Source organism: Salvia splendens, chromosome 19 (assembly GCF_004379255.2).
Source record: "Salvia splendens isolate huo1 chromosome 19, SspV2, whole genome shotgun sequence".
NCBI classification, from domain to species: Eukaryota; Viridiplantae; Streptophyta; class Magnoliopsida; order Lamiales; family Lamiaceae; genus Salvia; species Salvia splendens.
This window is the reverse complement of record NC_056050.1, coordinates 18,620,407-18,645,589: the sequence shown is the minus strand read 5'-3', so window position 1 is coordinate 18,645,589 and position 25,183 is coordinate 18,620,407. Positions and strand designations below refer to the sequence as shown.

The window sequence follows — 25,183 nt, the reverse complement described above, 5'->3', positions numbered from 1 at the left end:
CAACATCAACGACATCTGCAACATCTGCTTGCTTAGTAATACCACAATCAAAATTCATATGTTCAACTCGTGCAGACGACACATTACCACAATCAACTACACAAGAATCAATAATAGGTGGTATTTCTGAAATTCTCACATGTTTATATTCAACAATTAATTCAATATGACCAGTAGAATTTTGAGCTTTGTTAAACATATACATTACACTTTGTAGTGCATATCCTTGCAACTAATTCAAAATATGAAACACATGAATCAAATACAATACCATCTCTCGCACGAGGTGGATCACAACCAATGCACAAGTATGGAAGTTGAACTATTTTTACACCTTAGTACAAACTCACAAACACTTGCATAATTTCTGCATAAAAAATTAGACACAATAATTAGACTAAAATTGTCAATAAACAATTGGTTGCTTGTAGAAAAAAGTCATTACAATTTACAAAACGACAAATCATTGGACCAAATTGAACAATTTTGACATAAACCTTAGCTTACAAAATTGGGGAAAATCAACACAAAATATGCAATAAACAATGAATAAGGGAGAAATAAAAAAGTAGGGAACAAACTTACCAAAATTTAACGGAAAATCAGAGAACTCGCATGAAATATTCGTGAAATTGCCTGAAAACGCAACAAGCACCGCTGCTTCTTTTTCTTCACAAGTTTTGTTCTGGAATGCAGTGTTGTGATTTTATTTCGTTGAGAGACGCATGAGTGACATGCGTCGCTTGTGAAAAACGCATGACTCTCATGCGTCGTCCTTTTAAAACGTTTTTTCATGATGCGTAGTTTGTCGACGCATAAATGACATGCGTCTCAGCCTAAAACGCACTTCCTTCATGCGTTTCATTAACACCTACACATGATGTACATGCGTCGCTCACTTTGTGGGAATTAATAAAAAAACTACCCCTTTAATGGAATGTTAATTGGTCCCTAGAACAAAAAAAAGAATTTTATGCATTAAGTGCAAAATATCAGATAGAAATATTGTTTTGGTAGCTCTTTCTGAGTATTGATCGGACTACTTTCTAAAAATATTCTTGAATATCAAATACAAATACTGATTCTGGAATGTCAAGTTGGAGGATGAGGACTATAGTTTTTAGGGAAATTGGTAAAAAAATCATGAACTTTCACAAATAATCCACTAAAGTTTTCGATATAAATTTGGCTATGTGGATTGACGACGCTAATTCTAGAGCATCCATGTCAATATATCATTATCATTTTCATCTTCCCCTCAAGATGGAATGTATCTCCAACTATTACACGTAGGTTTTTTGGTATTCTACGACAATTCAAAAAGTTGGTGATTTTTAAGACTATTTTTAAAAGTTGTGGAAAATATAATTTTTATGAAAGTTCATGATTTCTTTTGCAAATTTCTCATTTTTTGCTACTAATGGATCTTGATATTCTTCCTAAATATGATCTACATTTTCTCATGGAACTTGTGATATCTGTAGTCTATAATTACAAGAAATTATACACCAGTTTAATCATTTTAACGAATTATTTATAACAGAAATTCATTAAGCGTGTTTTTTTATTAAAAGAAAAAACAATAAGGGGCTTCTTAGCATGATGGAATGGAATAAGAAGAAAATGAAATGGAGATGGAAATGAAATGAGTATGGAAATGGAATGGAATTGTGTAGTGTGTAAATTATGTGTAGTGTGTGTGGTGTGTGCAATGTGTATAGTGTGTGTGGTGTGGAGTTTGTGTGTATAGTGTGTGCAATGTGAGGTAGTGTTGATTTTTTTAAAATTAAAATATTTAATTTTTTAAAAAAAGTAGTATAAAATGAAGTTAGAAATACCATTCCATTCCATCATATCAAATAGCCTCTAAGTTGTATAATAAGAAAAAAAAAATTGAAGTTCAAAAGCACAGCATTCAATTCATTATGCTAGAATTTTCCCTTGGAGTATTCGTTAATGGATTTTGGATAAAATTGTCGGATTTGATTCTTTATAATTTTTGTTATAAATAGCTCGAGTCGTATAGCAAGCGTATTAAATGAGTTTTCCAATTCTAATTGATTCATTGATTTCAATCAGAATTTTCCATGTGAATAATAAAAAATTAATTTTGTAATTAGGTTTCTAATTTATGGTACAGATAACAATCACAACGGTAATTCTCATAAGAAAATTCAAATTTTGAAATATACGACCGTTAGACATCCACTTCAATAAAACCGCTCCCATTTCTTCATTCCTTCATCACCACTCTTAACACTCTCTTTCAGTTTTCAAACATTTCCAATGGCTGCCGTAGCTGAAAACCCTACATTCGCCGAGCCACCGCCCACCAAGAAGGCGAGATCAAAGAAGGCGTTGAAGCCTAAACCTGTCTCGTCGAATGAGGCTAACATTGCCGCCGGGGCGGTTCCGGAGCCCTCTCCCGTTGCCTCTCCGCCGCCGGAAAACTCTGCCGGAAAGGAGAACCACGGGAGTCTGTCGCTGAAGAAAAAGAAGAAAGGCGCCGCCAAGGGGAAGCAACAGGTCTCCGATGCGTCTTCTTTCGAGAAGCAGCTCCAGGAAATGCAGGAGCAGCTTGAGAAATTGAAGATCGAGAAGGAGCAGACCGAGGAAATGTTGAAGGAAAAAGAGGAACAACTCGAGACTCGAGATCGCGAGCAGGAGAAACTCAAAACCGAACTCAAGAAATTGCAGAAGATCAAGGAGTTCAAGCCTACTGTGGTTAGCCCTAATTCAATTGCTTTTACAATTGCTCCGTTGCTCAATTGCATTTCGCCCTCTCTCTAAACAAATTGGGGGTTTTTACAGGCATTCCCGCTAGGGATCGGAATCAAAGACATGGAGCAAGATAAGAAGGAGAAGAAGAAGAAGGGTGGAAAGAAGAAGCCATCTCCTCCTTATGTGCTGTGGTGCAAAGACCAGTGGAACGAGGTATAATTCATTCATTATAGCCATTTCATATCTCTTAATTTTAATCGACATAGTGATTAAACTCATCTTGTGATGTTAACAGGTGAAGGAAGCTAATCCAGATGCTGATTTCAAGGCCATGTCGAATCTGTTGGGTGCAAAGTGGAAATCCGTCACTGCGGAAGAGAAGAAGCCTTATGAAGAGAGGTACCAAGCTGAGAAGGAAGCATATTTGAAGATTGCAGGAAATGAGAAGCGTGAGCTTGAGGCAATGAAGCTTCTTGAAGACGAGCAGAAGCACAAGACTGCAATAGAGTTGCTCGAACAGTACCTTCTGTTCAAGCAGGAGGCAGAGAAAGAGAACAACAAGAAAACAAAGTAAAAAACCACTTGAATTATCAATAGGTTTTGCATAAGTAGAGTAAAAGTTCATTCTCTGATGTTTGTGTTGTGTTGTGTTGTTACAGGAAGGAGAAGGACCCTTTGAAGCCGAAGCATCCGATGTCGGCCTATTTCATCTTCTCTAATGAGCGTAGAGCTGCTCTGCTTGCAGAAAACAAGAATGTGTTGGAGGTAATTAAGATGACAACATAAATCATAGGGTTCTTAATTGTGATTGGGGCTGACTTGGAATTGCAATTTCGGCATTGAAGGTTGCAAAGATCACAGGTGAGGAGTGGAAGAACATGACTGACATACAAAAAGCCCCCTATGAAGAGGTCAGTTTTTGGGGTTGGAATTTGTGTTTGTTTCATTTGTAGTATGAATCTGGTTTCTGAATTGAGTTTTTTGCTCGGTAAATTTTGCAGATAGCATTGAAAAGGAAGGAACAATATGGCCAAGAGATGGAAGCATACAAGCAGAAGAAGGAAGAAGAAGCTGCTAACCTCAAGAAAGATGGGGAAGAGTTCATGAAACTGCAGATACAAGAAGCTATGCAACTGCTAAAAAAGAAAGAGAAAACTGAAACTCTAATCAAGGTATTTCTATATTCGAGGCCTCTCTGATTATTCGGTTTGAATGTTCTGGGATTATTGTATATTTATTCGTGAAATCCGCATATGCAGAAAGAGAAAGAGAGTCGGCAGAAGAAGAAGAAGAATGAAGAGAAGACCGTTGATCCGAACAAACCAAAGAGACCTGCCTCGTCTTTCCTTCTCTTCAGCAAGGAGACGAGGAAATGTATAGTGGAAGAGCGTCCCGGGATCAACCACTCCACGATCACTGCGCTCATTTCGCTCAAGTGGAAGGTATTGTAGATTCTTGTTGCAGTTGAAGAAGGTTGATTGAGTTCTTGAATAAGGTTGCAATAACTTGAGTGTTGATTTGTGTAGGAAATAAGTGAGGAAGAGAAGCTGGTTTGGAATGAGAAAGCTGCGCAAGCAAAGGAGGCTTACAACAAAGAATTGGAAGCATACAACAACAAATTGGCTGCAGAAAACAAGGATAATTAGGAAGAGACTGTGAATTAGGGATGCTGTTCAACTTGGTTCATGTTGAACATGTACACAGACTTTGATGCTCTTGGTGTTCCTTAGGAATTCTGACATTGTTTTGGATGATATTGTATTGCAAATGGTGTTATCTCACTTATTTGTTTGCTTCTATTTTGTCTATTTTGACTTCATAACAGGCGAACTATATATTATTAGTATTACTATGGATTATTGTCAAAAGAGAAAATGGTTCATTTTGGATTATTTGGCCGATAAAATAGCTTTGGTTTTAATTTAAATTATAGGGGACAAAAAAAATCAATGTCGCGAAAAAAAAGGTTATTTAGGTTATTCAATTCCAATAATGCTTTCAATTTATTTGGGATATTGCATGACCCCTAATATTACGAACTTAAATAGTTGTTGAATTTTGCCACCAACTACAAAATCCAATTACATTAAAAAATGAGATGGATAACCAAATTTCTATGTGATGTAATAACAAATGAAATGTAACCGAATTTTATTGTTGAGAAAATTTCAACAAACTATTTAAGTTCGTGATATTATATATCAAGTTTAAATTTTATAGGAAAAAACAAATATTTGAAAAGTTTCATGATACTCTAATATCCCAATTTATTTTGAGTTGAGAGATAAGAGGATTTGGAAAAAAGACAAATATATATTGTAGACGTGGTTTTTTAATTTTCGACTAATTCGATAACTTTGAAAAAAGTTGGCAAGCGTCGCTTTGGCCGAGTGGTTAAGGCGTGTGTTCGAATCTCTCAAGCGACGTTAAATTACTTTTGTTCTAAGTAGAGTACTAGTAGAGGTCTTCAAACCGAACCGAACCGGAACCGTCACCGGCGGTTCCGAACCGGAACCGGAACCGTCGGCGGCGGTTCGAACCGGGACCGGAACCGGCGGTTCCAACGGGCCGGTTCAGGTTTGCAAATTTTGAAGAACCGTAACCGGCGGTTCCGAACCGCCGGAACCGCCGGTTTGGCGGTTCCCGACAACTCCCGACACCTTTTCAGGCCTACTTCCTAGCCTTTTCAGAAACCGCTCCCGCGGCCGCCGGTTTGGGCAGAAATCATTGACGGAAACCGCCGGTTTCAACCGAAAAACCGGCGGTTCCTGCGGTAAACCGGCGGTTCCGCCATTGTTTTTAAAATTTTGAAATTTGAAATTGACGAAATATCCCCCCCCCTCTTCATTTCTACTCACCTCATTCTTGTGTTAATAAGAATTTTTCTCTCAATCTCAATTTCTCTATTCTCCATAATCATTCTCTCAAGTTGCTTACGTTATTTGCGCTCATAATTTACTCACGTTGTTCACGTTATCATATTCACACAATCACACTACTCTCTATTCTCCACTTTCAATTTCCATAAATATTTATATCATGGCTTCATCTCGTCGTGGTGGTGATCGGGGCAAGGGAATTGCCCAAGATCAAAGTGATACTCGTCGTCGACGTGCCCCTTCTAGAGCACAAGTTGCGGAGGAGGTGGGAAGGCTAGCCGCTCTTCGAGCTCAAGTAAGTTATAATATGTTTTAATTTTTTGTTAATTCATTTTTATTAAATTCATAATTTCATTTTTCAACATCTATGTGTCTATGTGTTTTATTTTTGTGTTAGTATTTTTACTTAGTTGTATAATTTTCGTAGGAGGAAGAAGATCGAAATGCGGCCTTGTTACTTGCCCTCGCCGACGGCGACCAACAAGGGGGGCATTCACATTCGGCTTCGCGTTTCGAGTACGATTGAATCTATCGTCGGACGAAGGCGTTGATGGATCGCATCAATTCCCACCTTCTAGCACCGGCCAAGTTGGCGACAATGATGAGGAGGAGGCCGATGCTCCTCCTCCCGCAGGACGACAAAAGAAAAAGATGCCTCCCAAGTTGAAATCCGAGATTTTCACCAAACATTTCAAGAAGGTCCCGGTGGTAATTTCAAATCCTAATGATCTGACCACTACCGTGGAGACAAGTGAGTTCAAAGCATATTGCAACTATTGCGATAAAGTCTATCCATTTGTTTTCGGTGGGGGATATGGTGCTCTCCATCGCCATTTGAAGGCAAAACATCCCGTGGAATATGGGCATTCTAAGTCCCAAAGCCAAAATAAACTTCCCCGCCGGCTCATCGTCTCAAACAGGTACGCCGCTATTTAAATATGATCCGAAAAATGTTAACGATGCTATGGTAAGATGGGCGGCAATGAAACATTTGCCGTTCAATTTTTTTAATGACAAAAAATATGAAGTTACTATGCAAACCGCTTTTAATGTTGCTACAAAGAGAATTCCCCCCTCTACTGCTCAAAGATCTAACAACCGTCAGTTTTTTGACAAAAAAAGAGAGGTTGGAAAATTTCTATTCACCTTGGGGCACAAAGTTAATATTTGCTCCGATGTGTGGACGGATTCTTTCCAACGAAATTCTTACATGGGAATTTCATTTCATTTTATAGACAATAGTTGGTCTTTAAATAAACGTTTAATTGGTTTTAGACAATTTCCTTCCTCACACACCGCACAAGCAATTGCATCTTTAATTATTCAAGTTTTGAATAAGTATGAGTTATGCAACAAGATATTTTCGGTTGGTTTTGATAACGCAACCGCTAACACCGCAAGTATATCCGATTTAATTGCGGCTTGCTCCCCGGTGATAAGTGGTAAGTATTTTCACCAACGATGTATTTGTCATATTTTAAACTTATGTGTACAAGATGCTTTGTCTTTATGGCAAAGACATATTCAACCTATTACTACAGTTGTATCCTTGATCCACTGGAAGCCTCAAATTGGCAAGGCGTGGAAGAAGTATTGCCACACGAAGAAAATAAGGTACACAACTTTTACTTTAGACGTGTCTACTAGATGGAACTCTACATATGATATGTTGCATTCTACATTGGAGCATATAGAATATTTAGTTGATTTTTATAGAACTTACCCCGTTGATGATTTATATCTAACATCTTCTTGTTGGGATCAATGCATGAGCTTGTTTAAGTTATTCAAAGGTTTTCGAAATGCCACTATTGATTTATCGGGTGTGTATTATTGCACATCGTTCGTGTTTTAGAACATTGCATGATCATATCACTTGGTTTTAAAACTGCAATGAAAAATTCCACAAACAATCTTGAGTTAATGTGTGTTTTATATTACATGGTTGAAAAATGGCTCAAGTATTTCAACGAGATCCCCACGGTTTTTTTGCTTGCCAAAGTTTTGGATCCAAAGTGGAAACTAGTTGGTACTTTCAAAATTTAGAATTTTATTACAACAATTTGGCTTCTATTGATCTTGAACCACTCCGAGCTTTGCAAACTGACGAGGACGACAACTACATAAACCTAGCCCAAACATTCCAAATAAACCTCCCCCACCTCCCAAGCCTTCAAAGAAGTTTTGAGTTCGACTTGCGGGCTCTCTTTCACGATTACGAAGCCAAGTACAACCGTACCCACCAAGTGAGACCTAGACCCCCCCCGTCAAACACATAACTTTGGCTTCTTCCAAGTTGATGACCCCGACGCCCAATCCCAATTGGCGGACCTATACGGCTTCAGCAGTGGAGGAAGGACAGCAAATTCGACCAGTGAGTTAGACTTATATTTTGACTCACACTTTTCATTCAATGAGGAAGGAGGTCCCGTTCCCCAACAAATCGACGTCCTAGATTGGTGGGGATCACACGAGAAAGATTTTCCCATCCTTGCATCAATGGCCAAGGAGATCTTTTCGGTTCCGGCTTCCACTGTCGCCGTCGAGTCCGCCTTTAGTGTTGGAGGCAACGTCTTGGACGACAGAAGAAGTAGACTCACCGGGCAAAACATGGAAGCCACCATGTTACTTGATGATTGGTGCTCAGCCGAAATTAGAGACCAAGAACCGGATTGGAACAATCAAGTAGTACAACCTGATCAAGACTACTTCCCCGACGAAGAAGAGTAGGCGCGCCGCCAATTCCTACGATCAAGCCAAATAGGTAAGCAAGGTAAGAGAACTACGTGGACTTTGATTCCAAAATGCAATTGAGCATTGAGGATACGTAGGCATCTCAACTTAAATTTTAAATTTAAGTTGAGCTCAAGTCCTTTTCCTTTATTTTTTTCCCCCTTTGTTTCGAATATGTAATTTGTAAATTGTAATCAAGACTTTAAGTCTTTTGTAATTTATAATTTTTAAGTTGTAATTTGTAAATTTTAAGTTGTAATTTGTAGTTTTAAAGTTGTAATTTGTAAATTTTTAGTTGTAATTTGTAATTTTAAAGTTGTAATTTGCAGATTTAAAGTTGTAATTTGTATCAATAAAATTGCATTTGTACATCGCTTTATTCTAATTTTATTTATACAAATATATTTACATTTTTTACTTGAATTACAAATTCATAATGTATAAAAAAAAATTGAACCGCCGAACCGGACGAACCGGCCCGGAACCGGACATGCAACGGCGGTTCCGGAGTTCACGGTTCAGGAACCGGAACCGCCGAACCTTGGCCGGGCCGGTTCAGGTTCACTTATTTTTTGAACTGGAACCGACGGTTCCGAACCGTGAACCTCCGGTTCCCAAACCGTGGTGACGTCTAAGTACTAGCATATATTCATTACCATGTATAGAAATTATGTCTTGCATTTTTTGACCTATGTTCCATCCTTTTTTTAAAATATATTTCACTCACACGATTAAAGATGAGATAAATACACTTTACTTTATTTCCACTTTCCAATCAGATATTTTGTCATAAATTGTACTCCCTAGGAGTGCAATTTAGTTAGCCACTGTTCGGATAGTGTGCTGTTCGGTTGTCCATTTCTATGCCATCAAGGCCCGCAACATATAGTCTAGGCCCAACAAGGCCCGCATCCACAGTGGACTGACTAGCTTTAATCCTAGACAATTCATCTCACCCTCTACCCTCCGATTATTTTGTCTGCCTCCTTTTACCACCACCTCCCTCCCCTCTTCTATTTTCCTTCCCTCTCTCTCTACCAACACCTCTCCTTCTCTCCTCCACAGCTGTACAGTTATATCACAGAAAAACAAACATTAATATTTAATTTATTTAATTAAATAAGTTTAAATTATGATTAATAAAAAATCAGTTATTTTATGTTTCTACTAAAAATGAGATAAATGTATTAATTTATTCTTATTATAGTCTTATCTACATCTTAAACATAATCCAACCAACCAAACAACAATATAAAATGCAATACAAATTTAATCTTAGACAAAGCCCATCTTTGTCTATCCTAGATTACATCTCATGATTATTTAATCTAATGAACCGAACAGCCACTTAGGGTACGTGTTTTAAGAAATTGTTGGAGTGTGTAATAATTGAAGTGAAGTAGTGGTTGTTGGAATGTGTAATAATTGAAGTGGGGTAGTGAAAAGTGGGACCCTTTTGACTTTTTGTATGTTTAGAATTTTGTTTTGCTTTATTTTTATGAAAGTAATGACATTTGAGTGTAAATTTTATCAACAATGAGATTAAATTTTATGTCCAAATATGGTAAATTTTAAATAAAACTCTTAAACTGGGACGGACAAAAATGACAAAATATGACTGTTAAACGGTGACGGAGGGAGCAGTCAGAATTGAAAACTACATTTTTAATTTAGTATAGATAAAGATTGGTCCAAAATCCCAAAAATGGCAGCAGAAGAGTGAAGACTAACATCATACTGTACTTTGATAATTACAAAATATGGAAGTTTATGAAAACCTAATTAGGACCAAAAGTTAGTACATTTCAGCACCAAACATCACTTCTCTTTCAGATGTTGTGATACAAATGCAGCAATAGCCTTTGCGGCTTGCTGTTCTGTTTCTTCTTGATTGCATCCTGTAATCTGAAGATGCTTTTTGGAAACTTTGAATGAGTGATCACCCCCTTCGATCACATGCATTGCGCTCGCGCAATTCATTTTCCTTCTTGCACCCTCCAACTTTTCCAGTGGACACAGCCCATCTCTGCTACCCTTCATGTCAGAAACAGCAAACTCAGTAACATAATTACCAAATTTATTGATGTTGAACAGATTAACGAACCCAGAAATTCCCAAGTGTACTATTAAGCAGTAGCCAGCATAATGTACAAATCTAAATAAATTTGACCTTTGTCATGCTATTGGAATATCATAAGATTAGGGCACTTATTTAAGGAAAATTTACCTGCACAAACAAAATTGGGACTTTAAGTTGCAGTAGAGTATCATCTCGCAATGCACCATTCCTGCCCTAAAATATTAGAATTCCTTAAAAGCTTCAGAATGACCCAATCCAAAAATGACATAAACATCAACCACTTTTTCCATGAACAGGCAACCATCCACGACAAGGAGCTTTTCGAGCAAAACAGAAAAACGGAATATACTGCAAATTGTCATGTAAATGACAGACCTTTAATGGATATCCCAGACAAACTACAGCTGATGCATAAATATCCTTTTCTCCGGCTACCATACAGCAGACCCTGTATATTTAAGTAATAACTCAGTTACTATAAGCTCATTTACATGATAACCATAACATTCTTGTAAATGAGAGAGCATTACGAACGTTACCTTGACCCCATGGACTTCCCAGCCAACACTAGAGGATGCCCTGGATATGTAGCCATGACCTTCCTGACAACGTCACAGTGAAAATCAACCAATTTTTCAGCCTTTGGCGGAGCCCTTCGCTTCCCTCCAGCGATGTCTGCCAACACATGAAAAATCCATGAACACTGACATTAAGCAGAAAATAACATATCAAAGCCTCCTTTACCTCTCCAGTCTATTAATGTAAAGATGATATCCTTTCTCTGACTTCAACGTATCTATGAAAAGTCATCTTAGATGAACGTACTTACAGGAATAGTCAAAGGTCACTACTTCAATGGCATTTAGTGTCTTGGCCAGCATATCTTTCCATCTGTAGAAATCACAGTCCATGATTAAATTTAAAACCTATTCAGGCCAAAAAGAACTAAGATTCACAACACGAATCACAAAACTCAAACTTAAAACTTGAAAATCCAGCACAGCCCCCTCCCCACTACTAACCACAGGGTCACTATTAGCAGTCACCTATTCCACTAAACTAGTCTGTATTCGGTAAATCCAAGGCATATCATTTTACAGTCAGCAATTTTCACACAATCAGTAATTCTGTGATTTTCCGAATGTGTATGAATGCAAAATGTAGGAAACACAAATATCAGTATAATGAAGCAAAGCTATCATCATGCATTATGTAAGAAACACAAATATAAAAGCTCATGTACATGAATAACTAAGTGAGGCTTCAGATCTATCATTATAAAATCCCCAAATTAATCTGCATTTTGAGTGAACCTTGGGTAAAAGCCATCACCATCAAACAGAATGACAAGAAAATTGCCTTTTGGGTGGGAAAATTGTACCTAATCATCCAATCGGAGGAGGAAGGAGCTCCGGCGCCGTGAGCAAGCACGACAACCGGAGAGTCCTGTGCAGATTTTTTGATATCGTCGTCGATTCCATGTGGTTGTGGTGGTGGTTGCTCTTGCTCCTCGTCTCCCGTAGGATGGCTGTGGTTCTTCCGTCTTCTCTTTGAAGCGCGAGTCGTCACCATATCTGCAATCTGATCTGCGGACAAAAGCCGTACAAGCGGAGTTGGTGCCAAGTGATTTGTATTTCTCTCTTACCATTATTGCTTTTCAATTTTCATGGATAAATAAAGTACTGTAGAAGAAGAAGAAGAATAAATATTTATAAATAAAAGAGTAAATAGTGAGTAAATAGTGTTTAGGTCAAATATCACAAATGTCCATGTGAACAATCATATTTACTTTATTACTCCTATCTTTTACTTTATTTTTCCTCTGTTTTATTCATATTATTTGATAAAATTTCATGTTAAAATAGCAAGCGATTCAATTTATGCCCTGCGAAATAACTCATTTTTCTTTCTAGGACATTACACCTAAGTTGAATTATTTCTTTGAATAAACATTATAATCTCTACTTTATTTTGTATTTTATTTTATTTTTTTCTCCTATTTTATTTTATCTATTAAACTCACAGAACAACACTGCATAATATTTCCTTCGTCCCATAAGAATATGCACTCTTTCACTTTTAGTTCGTCTCACAATAATATGCACTTTCTTACTGTATTAATTGTGCATTAAAACCCGTATACAACTAAAAGCGCATATTCTTGTGGGACGAATGAAATATCTTAAGAGAAAAAATGCTTTAGTACAAGTAATACATTAAATAAAAGTAATAAATATAACTTTTATTTTTAATGAAACGGTATCATTTGAGCCTTCCTAGATGACATCATTTTTATCTAGGGTTGGAACGGTACGGTATACCGTGCCGAAATTGTCATACCGCATACCGTACCGAAAAGTGCGGTATGACCAAAAATCTTACCTTTACCGTACCGCTTTTTTCGGTATACCGCATACCGGTATACCGAAAAGTCGGTATACCAAAATTTAGATATCGTTACCTTACCGACATTTCGGTATACCGTGGCGTGATTTCGGTATACCGCAATATGCGGTATGCCGAAATCACGGTACGGTATACCGAATACCGCATGTCAAAACCTAACATTCATGCATTAAATAGCAAAAATATCATTTTAAACATCTAGGAAATATCCAAAGTGATAAAAATCCATCACAAAGAAAACATAGTTTATGACATTCAAAATCCATTCAATTATGTTTATAAAATTATATAATAATATATTTTATAAATAATAAATATGTTAAATATGGTATATCTGTGGTATATATACCGCCAATTAAGGTATATACCGTATTTGCGGTATATACCACAATTGCGGTATGATGCGGTATAACGCGGTATACCGCGGTATGATGCCGTACCGAAAAGTACGGTATACCAAAAATTCGGTATTTTCAGTACGATAAGTGCGGTATTTTGGTATATTTTCTCAGTCCTATTTTTATCACTCTGGTTTAGTTTGACATGATACAATAACGATATGGACATAATATTACACAATTAAAGCCTAATATTACACGTTAAAATCTAATGCTAATACACAATTAAAAACTTGTTATAACATTATTAAAATTTTATCACGATTTAAATCTAAATAATAAATTAAAATATTCTAAATTAAAGATTTGTTGTAGGGAAAATTCTTATTGATTTTAAAATGATATAGAGTTAAAAATGTGTATTATTCATGGAAAGTATGATTTCCCGAAGAAAGAACGATCAAAGTCAAGTACTCCCTCTGTCAAGTATTTCCCAAATGGTATAAAATTTCGGTATAATATACCAAAATTTTGGTAAAATATACCAAATGTGTATTAAAATGTGTAATATTCAAGTATATTGTACCGAATTTCGGTACAATATACCAAAATTTCAATACAGTAACGGTATAGATATTATCCATACCGAAATTTTGGTATACCGAAATTCAATATACCGAAACTTTCGATACGGTAACAATATGAAATTCTTTCATATCTATATTTTCGATACGATAACGATACAAAATTTCTGATACAATATACCGTTTCGACCCAGCCCTATTACAAACTCGTGATCAAATAATTCATCTCAGCTCACTCCATCAAGCTCACTACTCTTTATTGACTATAAATAACGGCCTCTTTCTTTTTTCTTTACTTCACACCTTCTTTCTCATCTTTATTTTTTAAAAAAATAGTTGGACATTTCCTGAAGCCTACGAATAAGTAATTGTTAAGAAAAATGAGGAGCTTGAAGAGGTAGTTCAACAGGAGGGCATAATCGATCAAAAGCGAGCGCGACTTGCAGAATTGGAGGCAGAGCTTCTTCAAAAAGTGCTACCTGCTACCGCAGAACTGAGCCATATTATAGTTCGTAGTATTCAGGATGTCAATGCTATTAAAGCTGTGCTTAACGAAGACCCAATATGGATTTGCACCCTTGTCGTGCCTAACGACATTGAGGGTAAGTCTATCATTGTTGCCGCAGTTAATAGTTTACGTTTTATGTATGACTATGTCAGTGTTGAGATGTGAGGTATATTGTTTCGTGTTTGTATGTTTTTAACTCGGTTTCCAAAAATTCGAATAGGGGAAATCCGAAAAATTGTTGTGTGTTATCCCCAATCATGTCTCTTCCAAGTTTCAAGTTTGTAATCCGTTTGATGTTTTATTTTGGTTTGTAACCGCGGTGTTGTTTGTTTAGTAATCTACCTAGCATTTCTCTTTGCCGACCAATTGCCTTTCTTTTTCTCTTTAATATTGACAATACACATCTATCTATACATACAAAAAAGAAGAGTTTTTAGGGATATTTACAAGAATATTATTTAAAATATAATTTAATCTAAACTCAATTTTAATAATGAATTTGTACATGCCGTCAGTTTTCACATTTAATTCAAATAATAGTAAAATATATTTGATAAAATTAAAAAAAAAATCACCATTATTGTGCATTCAATTTTCAATCAGCAGTTTTATGATAACAATAAGAAATCGGTTAGCCTTCTCTAAGATTAGTCTTCTCTAGGGCTGACTAAATATACCGAAATATTGCACTTATCGTATCGAATATACCGAATTTACGGTATACCACAAGTTGCGGTATGGTATGATACCTTACCAATATGTTTCGGTACGGTAAAGGTATAGATTTTCGTATGCCGCACTATACCGCATATATAGTATTTGTCAAAATTTTGGTATATATATTGTTTTTATAAATTATATAAAAATTGTTGAAAAGTTAAAATCCTAACTCTACTTTCACATTTTAATTCCTCTGCCCCCAACCCCAAACACACTCACGCTGAGATGCGAATTCAGTCCACTGTAATTTGATTGTTGAAGTGTTGTTGATTTGAATTTTTGGAATAAGATTTGATTGTGGTGTAGTTTTAATGTTTTGGACATTATTTAAATATGTGATATTTTATTTTATATATTTGGTTATAAAATATGATTTTTTTTGGTATGAAACACAGGTATAACGCTATGTCATACCTTATTTTGGTATACCGTACTCGGTATGCCATACATCATTTTGGCATTACCGAAATACAGTATGATATACCGCATAAACGGTATGGTAACAGTATCAGAAATTATCATACCGAAAAATTCGGTAAGGTATAGGTATGACATTTTTCTCATACCGCAATTTGCGGTACGGTATGCGCTATGACATTTTCGGTGCGATATACCATACCGCGGCACCCTTAGTCTTCTATTCTTCCTGCAACAAATGCTAAGTAACATAAAAATAGGAAGAGTCAGTTCAATCGAAGAGTCTCTTTGGCAAAAATCAAATCTCTAAAAATAACAATGCACAAAACAACTTTTACTAATCAAAATCTAAACAAATGTAAAAAAGTACTCAAAATCCAAACAAATGAAAAAAAAACAAAAAGAAGAAAAAGGCATGTTTTGCTGCATCATATGAAGGTTTGATTTGAAGAGTCTGTTGCCTGAATTTGTGAATTTGTGGATGCTATATAGTATAGCATCCACAAATTCAAGAGTCGATAATGTGCGATATTTCCATGATAATGTACATCACTTATCCAGTAATGTAGCATCGTATTAATTCCCTTAGGGCCGAAAGTTAACATCATTCACTAAGGATTTGATAGTCCATAGGGCTAGGGTGTAGTACCATCGTATTAACATAACGTTCACTAATCGGAGGAAGTTAGATCCTATCCATAGGGCTTGGGTATAGTATCTACAAGATTACCTTAGTGAACGTTGTGTTGCTGAGCCGGTACTACATCATAACCTCATGGATTGCTAAACCCTTGGAGAATGGATATAAGTTTTGTCACTCATTCAATAAATTATAATATACATTACGTAGAAGGGGCATATACATTAAAACACAATAATGTTACATTAATAACACATTAATATATACATTATGTTAATGTACTAATCCATATAAATTATGTAACAGTAATATACCAAAATTGTTCTTTAATGTACGAAAATGGTATAATAATGTACAACGATGCTTTTAATCAAAGCCATTAGATTAATAGATCAAAGGGATTATATTAGTCCTATGTTTTATACTAGGGGTGATAAGGAGGGTAATGCAACCCGTATCACGTATTGAAAGAAATTATAGTAACATATATGATATATCCTTGGTTGAAAGTGAAAGAACGAAGACCATCCATGTAGTGTTTGTCCATAATGACGAATACAAAAACACAGTTCGTGGGGTTAAATAATAGGAGAATTAAATATATATATATATATATATATATATATATATATAATAGGGGAGCCTTATTTTCCTATTCATCCCTTAGATCCTTTATTCTTCTTAATATGGGCTGTTAGATCTCATTCATCAACGGTCCAAATGATCTGCATTATTACACTATAATGGTGCATTATTAGTCGGTGTGCATTATTCAACTGAAAATCTGCATTATTACACTATAATGGTGCATTATTAGTCGGTGTGCATTATTCAACTGAAAATCTGCATTATTAAATGACACGTGGCACCAATCTAACCGTCGGATGACAAAATCGTGGGGCTGAGATTAAAAAGAACAAAGAACAAAAGATACAAAAAGGAAATGAATACATCCCTATATATAATGATATTTTTACTGATTTGTACGTATGTACATAAAATGATAGTTTTATGAATTCCGCTTTACAAATTGCTGCTGCCCATGGCCAGATCCAGGTCGGTCTCACTTTGTGAATGAAGTAGGATTTAGTAAATTTTTTTTTTATATTTCTATGGCTATTCCTTTTAGGTCCTTTCATTCCTTCTGGAGCAATCGATGCAGCCGGATTTGTTGAATCGGAATAAACAGGTCACATAGCCTTATGTTTTGTGTTTGTACAAGGAATTCTTTAGTAGAAAACAGATTCAATATTAATTAGTTCTTCATTATTGAATCTGTTTTGATGATTATGATGTATGTAGACTCCACTGATGTTGGCTGCAATGCATGACGAGATCTCATGCGTGACCTAGCTTATTGAAGCAGGAGCCTATGTATGTCCAGTCTACACATCTTATATACTCATGAAAATATGGCTAATATTGAATATTTTGGGTCAGATTCTAATGTTTGATTCAGTGAACGAAAGAACCTGTTTTATCATTTGAAACTATCATTTTATCCCCTCAAACTATCATTTTATGATGCAAAAGTATCATTTTATCAACCAAAAATCTAAAACTATCATTATGAAACAAAAATATCATTTTATCACTGAACCTATCATTTTACCCACTGAAACTATCATTTTATTCCCCGAAACTATCATTTTATCCAACCAAAGAACTCAAACAATCAATTTATAATGCAAAAGTATCATTTTATCATTTGAAACTATCATTTTATCCCCTCAAACTATCATTTTATGATGCAAAAGTATCATTTTATCAGCCAAAAATCTAAAACTATCATTATGAAATAAAAATATCATTTTATCACTGAACCTATCATTTTACCCACTGAAACTATCATTTTATTCCCCGAAACTATTATTTTATCCAACCAAAGAACTCAAACAATCAATTTATCATGCAAAAGTATCATTTTATCATTTGAAACTATCATTTTATCCCCTCAAACTATCATTTTATGGTGCAAAAGTATCATTTTATCAGCCAAAAATCTAAAACTATCATTATGAAACAAAAATATCATTTTATCACTGAACCTATCATTTTACCCACTGAAACTATCATTTTATTCCCCGAAACTATCATTTTATCCAACCAAAGAACTCAGACAATCAATTTATCATGCAAAAGTATCATTTTATCATTTGAAACTATCATTTTATCCCCTCAAACTATCATTTTATGATGCAAAAGTATCATTTTATCAGCCAAAAATATAAAACTATCATTATGAACCAAAAATATCATTTTATCACTGAACCTATCATTTTACCCACTGAAACTATCATTTTATTCCCCGAAACTATCATTTTATCCAACCAAAGAACTCAAACAATCAATTTATCATGCAAAAGTATCATTTTATCATTTGAAACTATCATTTTATCCCCTCAAACTATCATTTTATGATGCAAAAGTATCATTTTATCAGCCAAAAATCTAAAACTATCATTATGAAACAAAAATATCATTTTATCACTGAACCTATCATTTTTACCCACTGAAACTATCATTTTATTCCCCGAAACTATCATTTAATCCAACCAAGAACTCAAACAATCAATTTATCATGCAAAAGTATCATTTTATCATTTGAAACTATCATTTTATCCCCTCAAACTATCATTTTATGATGCAAAAGTATCATTTTATCAGCCAAAAATCTAAAACTATCATTATGAAACAAAAATATCATTTTATCACTGAACCTATCATTTTTACCCACTGAAACTATCATTTTATTCCCCGAAACTATCATTTTATCCAACCAAGAACTCAAACAATCAATTTATCATGCAAACGTATCATTTTATCATTTGAAACTATCATTTTATCCCCTCAAACTATCATTTTATGATGCAAAAGTATCATTTTATCAGCCAAAAATCAACACAAGAATGCGTTGCCCTATGCAGAAACATGGGTCCAACCCATCTATTGCAGACCCAAAATCAGAACAAGAGTGATGTGTTTTGTGAACAAGAGTGTTGTGTTTTCTGAACAAGAGTGATCTGTTTTGTGAACAAGAGTGAAGTAAAATCAGAATAAAAGTGATGTGTTTTGTGAACAAGAGTGAAGTGTTTTCTGAACAAGAGTGATGTGTATTGTGAACAAGAGTGAAGTGTTTTGTGAACAAGAGTGATGTGTTTTGTGAACAAGAGTGAAGTAAAATCAGAATAAGAGTGATGTGTTTTGTGAACAAGAGTGAAGTAAAATCAGAATAAGAGTAATGTGTTTTGTGAACAAGAGTGAAGTGTTTTCTGAACAAGCTTCATATCTTCAGCAGCTTCGCAGATCTTATTGGTGATTAAATCCCCAAATTAATCTTCCTCGCTATCCCAATCCCTTCCATTTCCACTTTCACATACATCGAATTCAATCCTCCTCCTCCTCCTCCACCGCCGCCGCCGCCGCCGCCGCCGTTATCCACCGTGACGTAATTCGTGGCGGTGCTCTCGCGGCGGTGATGCTCCGGCACCTTCCGCATCCGCGAATTCACCGGCGGCCACCCCACCACCGCATCCTCTTCCACATCAACACATCCGCAATCCCTACATATTCACACACAATCATCAAAAAACAATCAAAATCGCAATCCAGAGAGAGAGAATTACATATTCCGGTTATCATTCCAAATCAACAGCGGCAATGTGCGTTTGTTGCTGGTCATCTCATCATCGGAGAATGATTCATCAAGTTTATGCTTGTTCTCATCATTTCGCGCCAGATTGTGAGTGGAAGTGTTTGAGAGAGAGAGGTCAAGCTTCATAACGAAATGACAATTTTGCCCTTATATAACCGAAATATGATAGTTTTATTTGATAAAATGATAGTTTTGTTAGATTAAATCTAGACCACATATTTTAAAAATGTGTGGTGGAGATTTAGTTATAGGGTTATCACACAAATTGGGGTTATCATTATAATGCACCCATATATATCCATATATATATATAATATTTAAATAATTATTTTATAAGTGATTAGTTAGAAAATTCAGAATAAAAAATTAACAAACCATTTTTTCGAGTAGTTAAGAAGTCTATTTGAATTTCCACTCCTTTGGATATAAATCCAACCTTTTTCTTTAAAATATTTGAAAACTAATTCAAAGAAACTAGAATGATAAAATATTTTGAGACAACTGGATAATCCAGTTGTCTCAATATGATAAAATATTTTCAAAGAAATTAAGTAGATCATCTGGATAAATTCATACAGTGTGATAAAATATAAAATAGTACAACTTTAACAATTGAAAAAATTAAGAAGCTTTAGGTTATATGACAAACGTGCCAGTCGTTTATCTTCTCCCATATCACAAAATCTGCATTTTTCTTCATCCTTTCCAATTTCATGTTATTTCTCCAAAGTTCCTGATGGGGTTGGCAGTGGAGGCGTGCATAAAAACCGATCACATGAATTTGATCTATTTAGCTGATTATTTAGACAAATTCTATTCGCGTAATTTTCTCACGTATCATGCTCATTACTTGAATTATAATCATGCTTTAGATCAAACAATCCCTAAAACATGCATACTAAGGAGTTAGCCAAGTTACCTCGTCGATTCACTTAAGAATCGAAGATGGCTTGCGTCTTCTCCACGTGAATATCTTCAGAACTCGACCTCGGATCTTCTGACTGGTGTCCCGGACTGTAGACTGATATTTGTGTGGGCAAATCTCACCAGTGTACTAGGATTTAAATAACGAAGACAGAAATCTGCTCACGGAAGGAGAAGAATTTCGATCCTCTCTCAAATATGAGGTGGACGAAATTTTGTTATGAAAAAAAATGTGTTTTCTGTCTCCTTTATTCTCCTATTTATATTAAGTCACATATTGGGCCCAGTCAGGGATCTAAGGAAGAATTTGGACATGACCTCACCCAATTAGCTTTTTACTAATTAAATTGAACCCACAATTTAATACAAGCTCATATTGGAATATTACAAGCAGCCACTACAGAAGTAATATTGCACTGCCTTTCCAAATCCAAAATTACAAGTATTCCGGGTTTCCTTTTATTTGTTTAATTCATTTCCCGCGCTTAAGATAGAAACATCCATTAATTAATTAATGTCTGCTATGGACTTAATTAATTAACATATTTTAATTTCCAAGAGTGGACTTAGCAAGAAACTCTTATTTATTATTCATAGAGTAATCAAACTCCAACTAGCTAGGTTCCGAATAATAAAACCTTATTTCGAGCTCCTCTTGTGGATGTTATCAAACGAGACTCTCCTCGCGCACGATTCAATATAATAGCAATCCTAGCACCACCAGATAATGATCGCCACTACCTAATATACCTGGATCGTTGGGTGACGAAAAACCCGCACCTTTGGTAAGTCAAAGTAGTAGATACTCAATATCGTATGCTCAATGCTAGCGTACATTGATTAAGAAATTAATTATCAAGACCTCGTCTTTCAGTAGATAGCATAAAGACTTGTCTTGCTGTTAGATCCATTCAGTGTTATACCACACCAACGTCATCATATTTCAATAAGGCTTAGAAATAATCGGACTGACATTGCAACCTTTCACGATAGGTAGTCTAGGCCTATCTAGGTTGTGAAACTCTTATTTTTCTTTGTTCAGGACTGACCGCGTACCTTAAATTGAGGGCAGCCCACAACTGGTCTACTAAAACAAAGACTTAGACTTTGTTATGTTCACTTATACATTTAAATATGCAATAAACATCCATTAAATGTAAAACATAACAACATTACTACAAAAATATTCTGTTGCATCTATTGGAAAATAATAATTAGAGTTTTACAGTATTCAATCACTCGAAAGGTGATTTCTAGTATACAAACCCTAACAATCTCCCACTTATACTCAAAATAGCTTTCGAGTATACAAAATAGTAGTGCACATGTCTAAATTTCTCCCACTTATACTGAAAGCGAGTTGAGGTCTTGAATGAGTCGAACTCCCATCCCTTCAACGTGGCACTCGAACGGTTTCACCGCCAATGCCTTTGTAAAAGGATCTGCCAGGTTGTTCTCTGACGCAATCTTGACCACTTCTATGTCTCCTCTCTGCACTATATCCCTGATGATATGATACTTCCGCTCTATGTATTTGCTCGCTTTATGAGATCTTGGTTCTTTCGAATTTGCCACAGCACCAGAATTGTCACAATAAACGGTGATGCTCTTGGGAAGATTCGTAACCACACCTAAATCCATAAGGAAGTTCTTGAACCATACTGCCTCTTTTGCAGCCTCCGAAGCGGCCACATACTCGGCTTCCATGGTTGAGTCCGCGATGCATTTCTGCTTCACACTCTTCCAAATTACGGCTCCACCTCCTAAGGTGAACACATATCCTGAAGTAGATTTTCTCGAGTCCTGATCAGCTTGAAAATCTGAGTCAGTATATCCCAAAGAACAGAGCTCGACTGCATTGTAAACTAGAGCATAGTCCTTAGTCCGTTTAAGGTACTTGAGTATGTTCTTTACGGCAGTCCAATGTCCTTGGCCGGATTCGACTGATATCTTGCCACCATGCCAACAGCAAAGCAAATATCAGGCCTCGTATAAAGCATAGCATACATGAGACTTCCAACTGCCGAAGCATATGGAATCCTTCTCATTACTTGTATCTCAGGCGGCGTTTTCGGGCACATCTCTTGAGATAGATGGATGCTATGTCTAAAAGGTAAGAAACCTTTTTTGGCGTCCTGCATGCTAAAACGACTAAGTACTGTGTTGATGTAAGGTTCTTGAGATAAGCACAACATCTTCTTTTCTCGATTCCGAAGAACCTTGATCCCGAGGATGTGTCCAGCGTCTCTCATATCCTTCATCTCGAACTGGTTTGACAACCAAGTTCGCATTGATGACAACATCTTTTTATTGTTTCCAATTAGAAGAATGTCATCTACATACAAAACTAAGAACACTACATTCCCCTTCTCAACTTTCTTATATACGCAGCTTTCATTTGGGCACTTTTTGAATCCAAACTTGCAAACAGTTTGATCGAAACACTGGTTCCACGATCTAGATGCTTGCTTAAGGCCATAAATGGTCTTCTTAAGCTTCCAAACCATGTGTTCTTTGCCCTTTATGGCATATCCTTCGGGTTGTTCCATGTAGATGGTCTCCTCAAGACCGCCGTTTAGAAATTCAGTCTTAACGTCCATCTGCCATACATCCCAATCCATATAAGTTGTTATAGACAACAGTATCCAGATCGATTTGAGCATGGCCACTGGGGAGAAAGTCTCGTCGTAATCGACACCTTCCTTTTGGGTATACCCCTTAGCCACTAGTCTTGCCTTAAAGACTTTAACTCGTCCATCGGGTCCACGTTTACGTTTATATATCCACTTGCTCCCAATGGCAGTACAGCCTTCGGGTAGGACGGACAAATCGTAGACGTCTTTGTCTATCATAGATTGTAGTTTTGAATCCATTGCTTTCACCCATTCGCAATGATCGACATCTGCCAGCGCCTCCGCAAAGTTCCAGGGATCTAATACATTGCTGTCCGAGGAGTGATTCCCCCAAACCAATGTATCTGTCGGGCTCGTACGAGACCCTCCCACTGTGGCGCGGCTCTACAATGCTTGGTGTAGAAGTTGAAGTTTCGGGAATTGTTTATACACTTGGTACTTGTTCTTGGTTAATGGAACTTGTGACAGAAGTTAGCTCTTCAAGAGCCATTTCACTGCTGGGTTTATGATTCATTACATAGTCTTCCTCTAAGAATGTGGCGTGAGTGCTCACAACAGCTTTCTTATCTCGGAGACTAAAGAATTCATAACCTTTCGTCCCTTTGGGGTACCCTATAAACATACATACCTTCGACCTAGATCCTAGCTTAGTTGGATCCTTTTCCAATACATGAGCTGGGCAACCCCAAATCTTGAGATGTGCTAGATTGGGCTTGCGCCCCGTCCACAACTCATAAAGAGTAGTAGGTACGGATTCTGACGGTAAATTGTCTAATATATGACTTGCCGATAGCAAGGCATATCCCCAAAACGAAGTAGGTAGCCGTGCATAACTCATCATCGATCGGAACATGTTTAATAAGGTCCTGTTCCTTCTTTCAGCCACGCCGTTCTGCTGGGGCGTGCCCGGCGCAGTCAGTTGGGATTGAATTCCCGACTCCGATAAGTAGTCCAAAAACTCAGCACTGAGGTATTCGCCTCCACGATCATATCGCAGGCATTTGATACTCTTACCATGATACTTCTCCACTCGAGCCTTAAAGTCCTTGAACTTGTTAAAATACTCTGACTTGTGGGTCATCAAATAGATGTATCCAATTTTCGAGAAGTCATCAATGAAAGTGATGAAGTATCGAAAACCACCTCTTGCTTCAGTAGACATTGGTCCACATACATCGGAATGAACGAGCTCAAGTACTTCCTTGGCCCTATTGCCCTTAGCCTGAAAAGGCCTCTTGGTCATCTTGCCTTCTAAGTATGAGTCACACTTATGAAAAGGTTCCTCATCTAGACCTTTAATAAGATCTTGTTGAATAAGAGAATGGATCCTCCTTTCATTGGCATGACCAAGTCTAAGGTGCCATAAGTACGTTTCGTTCATTGAACTTGAAGATTCTTTTCGTTTCTTTGAAATTTTCGATGTTGTATTGAGTTCTGATTTGCGATTACTAAACTGTGTAGATGTGATTGTGTACAGATCGTTTTCCATGATACCACGACATATATAAGAGTCATCTTTCTTAATAACGCAGTTGTCATTAAAAGAAATCGAATATCCATCAAAAACTAATTTAGAAACTGAAATTAAATTTCTTCTAAAAGAAGGTATCAACAAAACATTCTTCAAAATAAAAAATCTATTACAACTAAAACGCAAATAAACGTCTCCCACTGCAACGGCCGCCACTTTTGTAGCGTCGCCCAGCTGGACTTCGATCTCATGATCATGCAGCCATCTTGTCACCTGCATTAAGTCAGGATCAAAACAAATATGATCAGTAGCTCATGTGTCAATAACCCAAGTGCAAGTAGACTTAGAAGCCAGACATGACTCGATTACTAAAGCTTGGTGCATACCTGTAGCCTTGTCCTTTTTAGGGCAGTCTGGCTTCCAATGCCCCTTTTCACCACACTTGAAACACTTTCCCGTTGGCTTCTTGTTTGC

General features: G+C 36.4%; 3 protein-coding genes across 4 annotated transcripts; 1 reads left to right on the top strand and 2 right to left on the bottom strand.

Annotated features, from left to right (window-relative positions):
- Positions 1-2,251: 2,251 nt before the first annotated feature.
- Positions 2,252-4,520, top strand: LOC121778161 (high mobility group B protein 6-like). The gene is made up of 8 exons (XM_042175464.1): positions 2,252-2,724; positions 2,812-2,934; positions 3,017-3,291; positions 3,381-3,486; positions 3,567-3,632; positions 3,723-3,893; positions 3,981-4,163; positions 4,248-4,520. The coding sequence occupies exons 1-8, from the start codon at positions 2,287-2,289 to the stop codon at positions 4,365-4,367; spliced, it is 1,482 nt and encodes a 493-aa protein (XP_042031398.1). The 5' UTR covers positions 2,252-2,286; the 3' UTR covers positions 4,368-4,520.
- A 5,463-nt stretch (positions 4,521-9,983) lies between these two features.
- On the bottom strand, positions 9,984-12,098 carry LOC121778529 (KAT8 regulatory NSL complex subunit 3-like). 2 transcript variants are annotated; one of them, XM_042175900.1, is made up of 6 exons: positions 11,795-12,098; positions 11,243-11,304; positions 10,953-11,088; positions 10,789-10,861; positions 10,561-10,626; positions 9,984-10,367 (listed from the first exon to the last, which is right to left on the bottom strand). In XM_042175900.1, the coding sequence occupies exons 1-6, from the start codon at positions 11,983-11,985 to the stop codon at positions 10,152-10,154; spliced, it is 744 nt and encodes a 247-aa protein (XP_042031834.1). In that variant the 5' UTR covers positions 11,986-12,098; the 3' UTR covers positions 9,984-10,151. The 2 variants fall into 2 exon arrangements, with proteins under 2 accessions (XP_042031834.1, XP_042031835.1); XM_042175901.1 differs by having other exon boundaries at positions 10,141-10,359.
- A 7,247-nt stretch (positions 12,099-19,345) lies between these two features.
- Positions 19,346-19,807, bottom strand: LOC121779118 (auxin-responsive protein IAA29-like). Its single transcript, XM_042176459.1, has 2 exons — positions 19,653-19,807; positions 19,346-19,589 (listed from the first exon to the last, which is right to left on the bottom strand). Exons 1-2 carry the CDS (start codon positions 19,805-19,807, stop codon positions 19,346-19,348), a joined length of 399 nt encoding a protein of 132 aa, XP_042032393.1.
- Between the last annotated feature and the right edge of the window lie 5,376 nt (positions 19,808-25,183).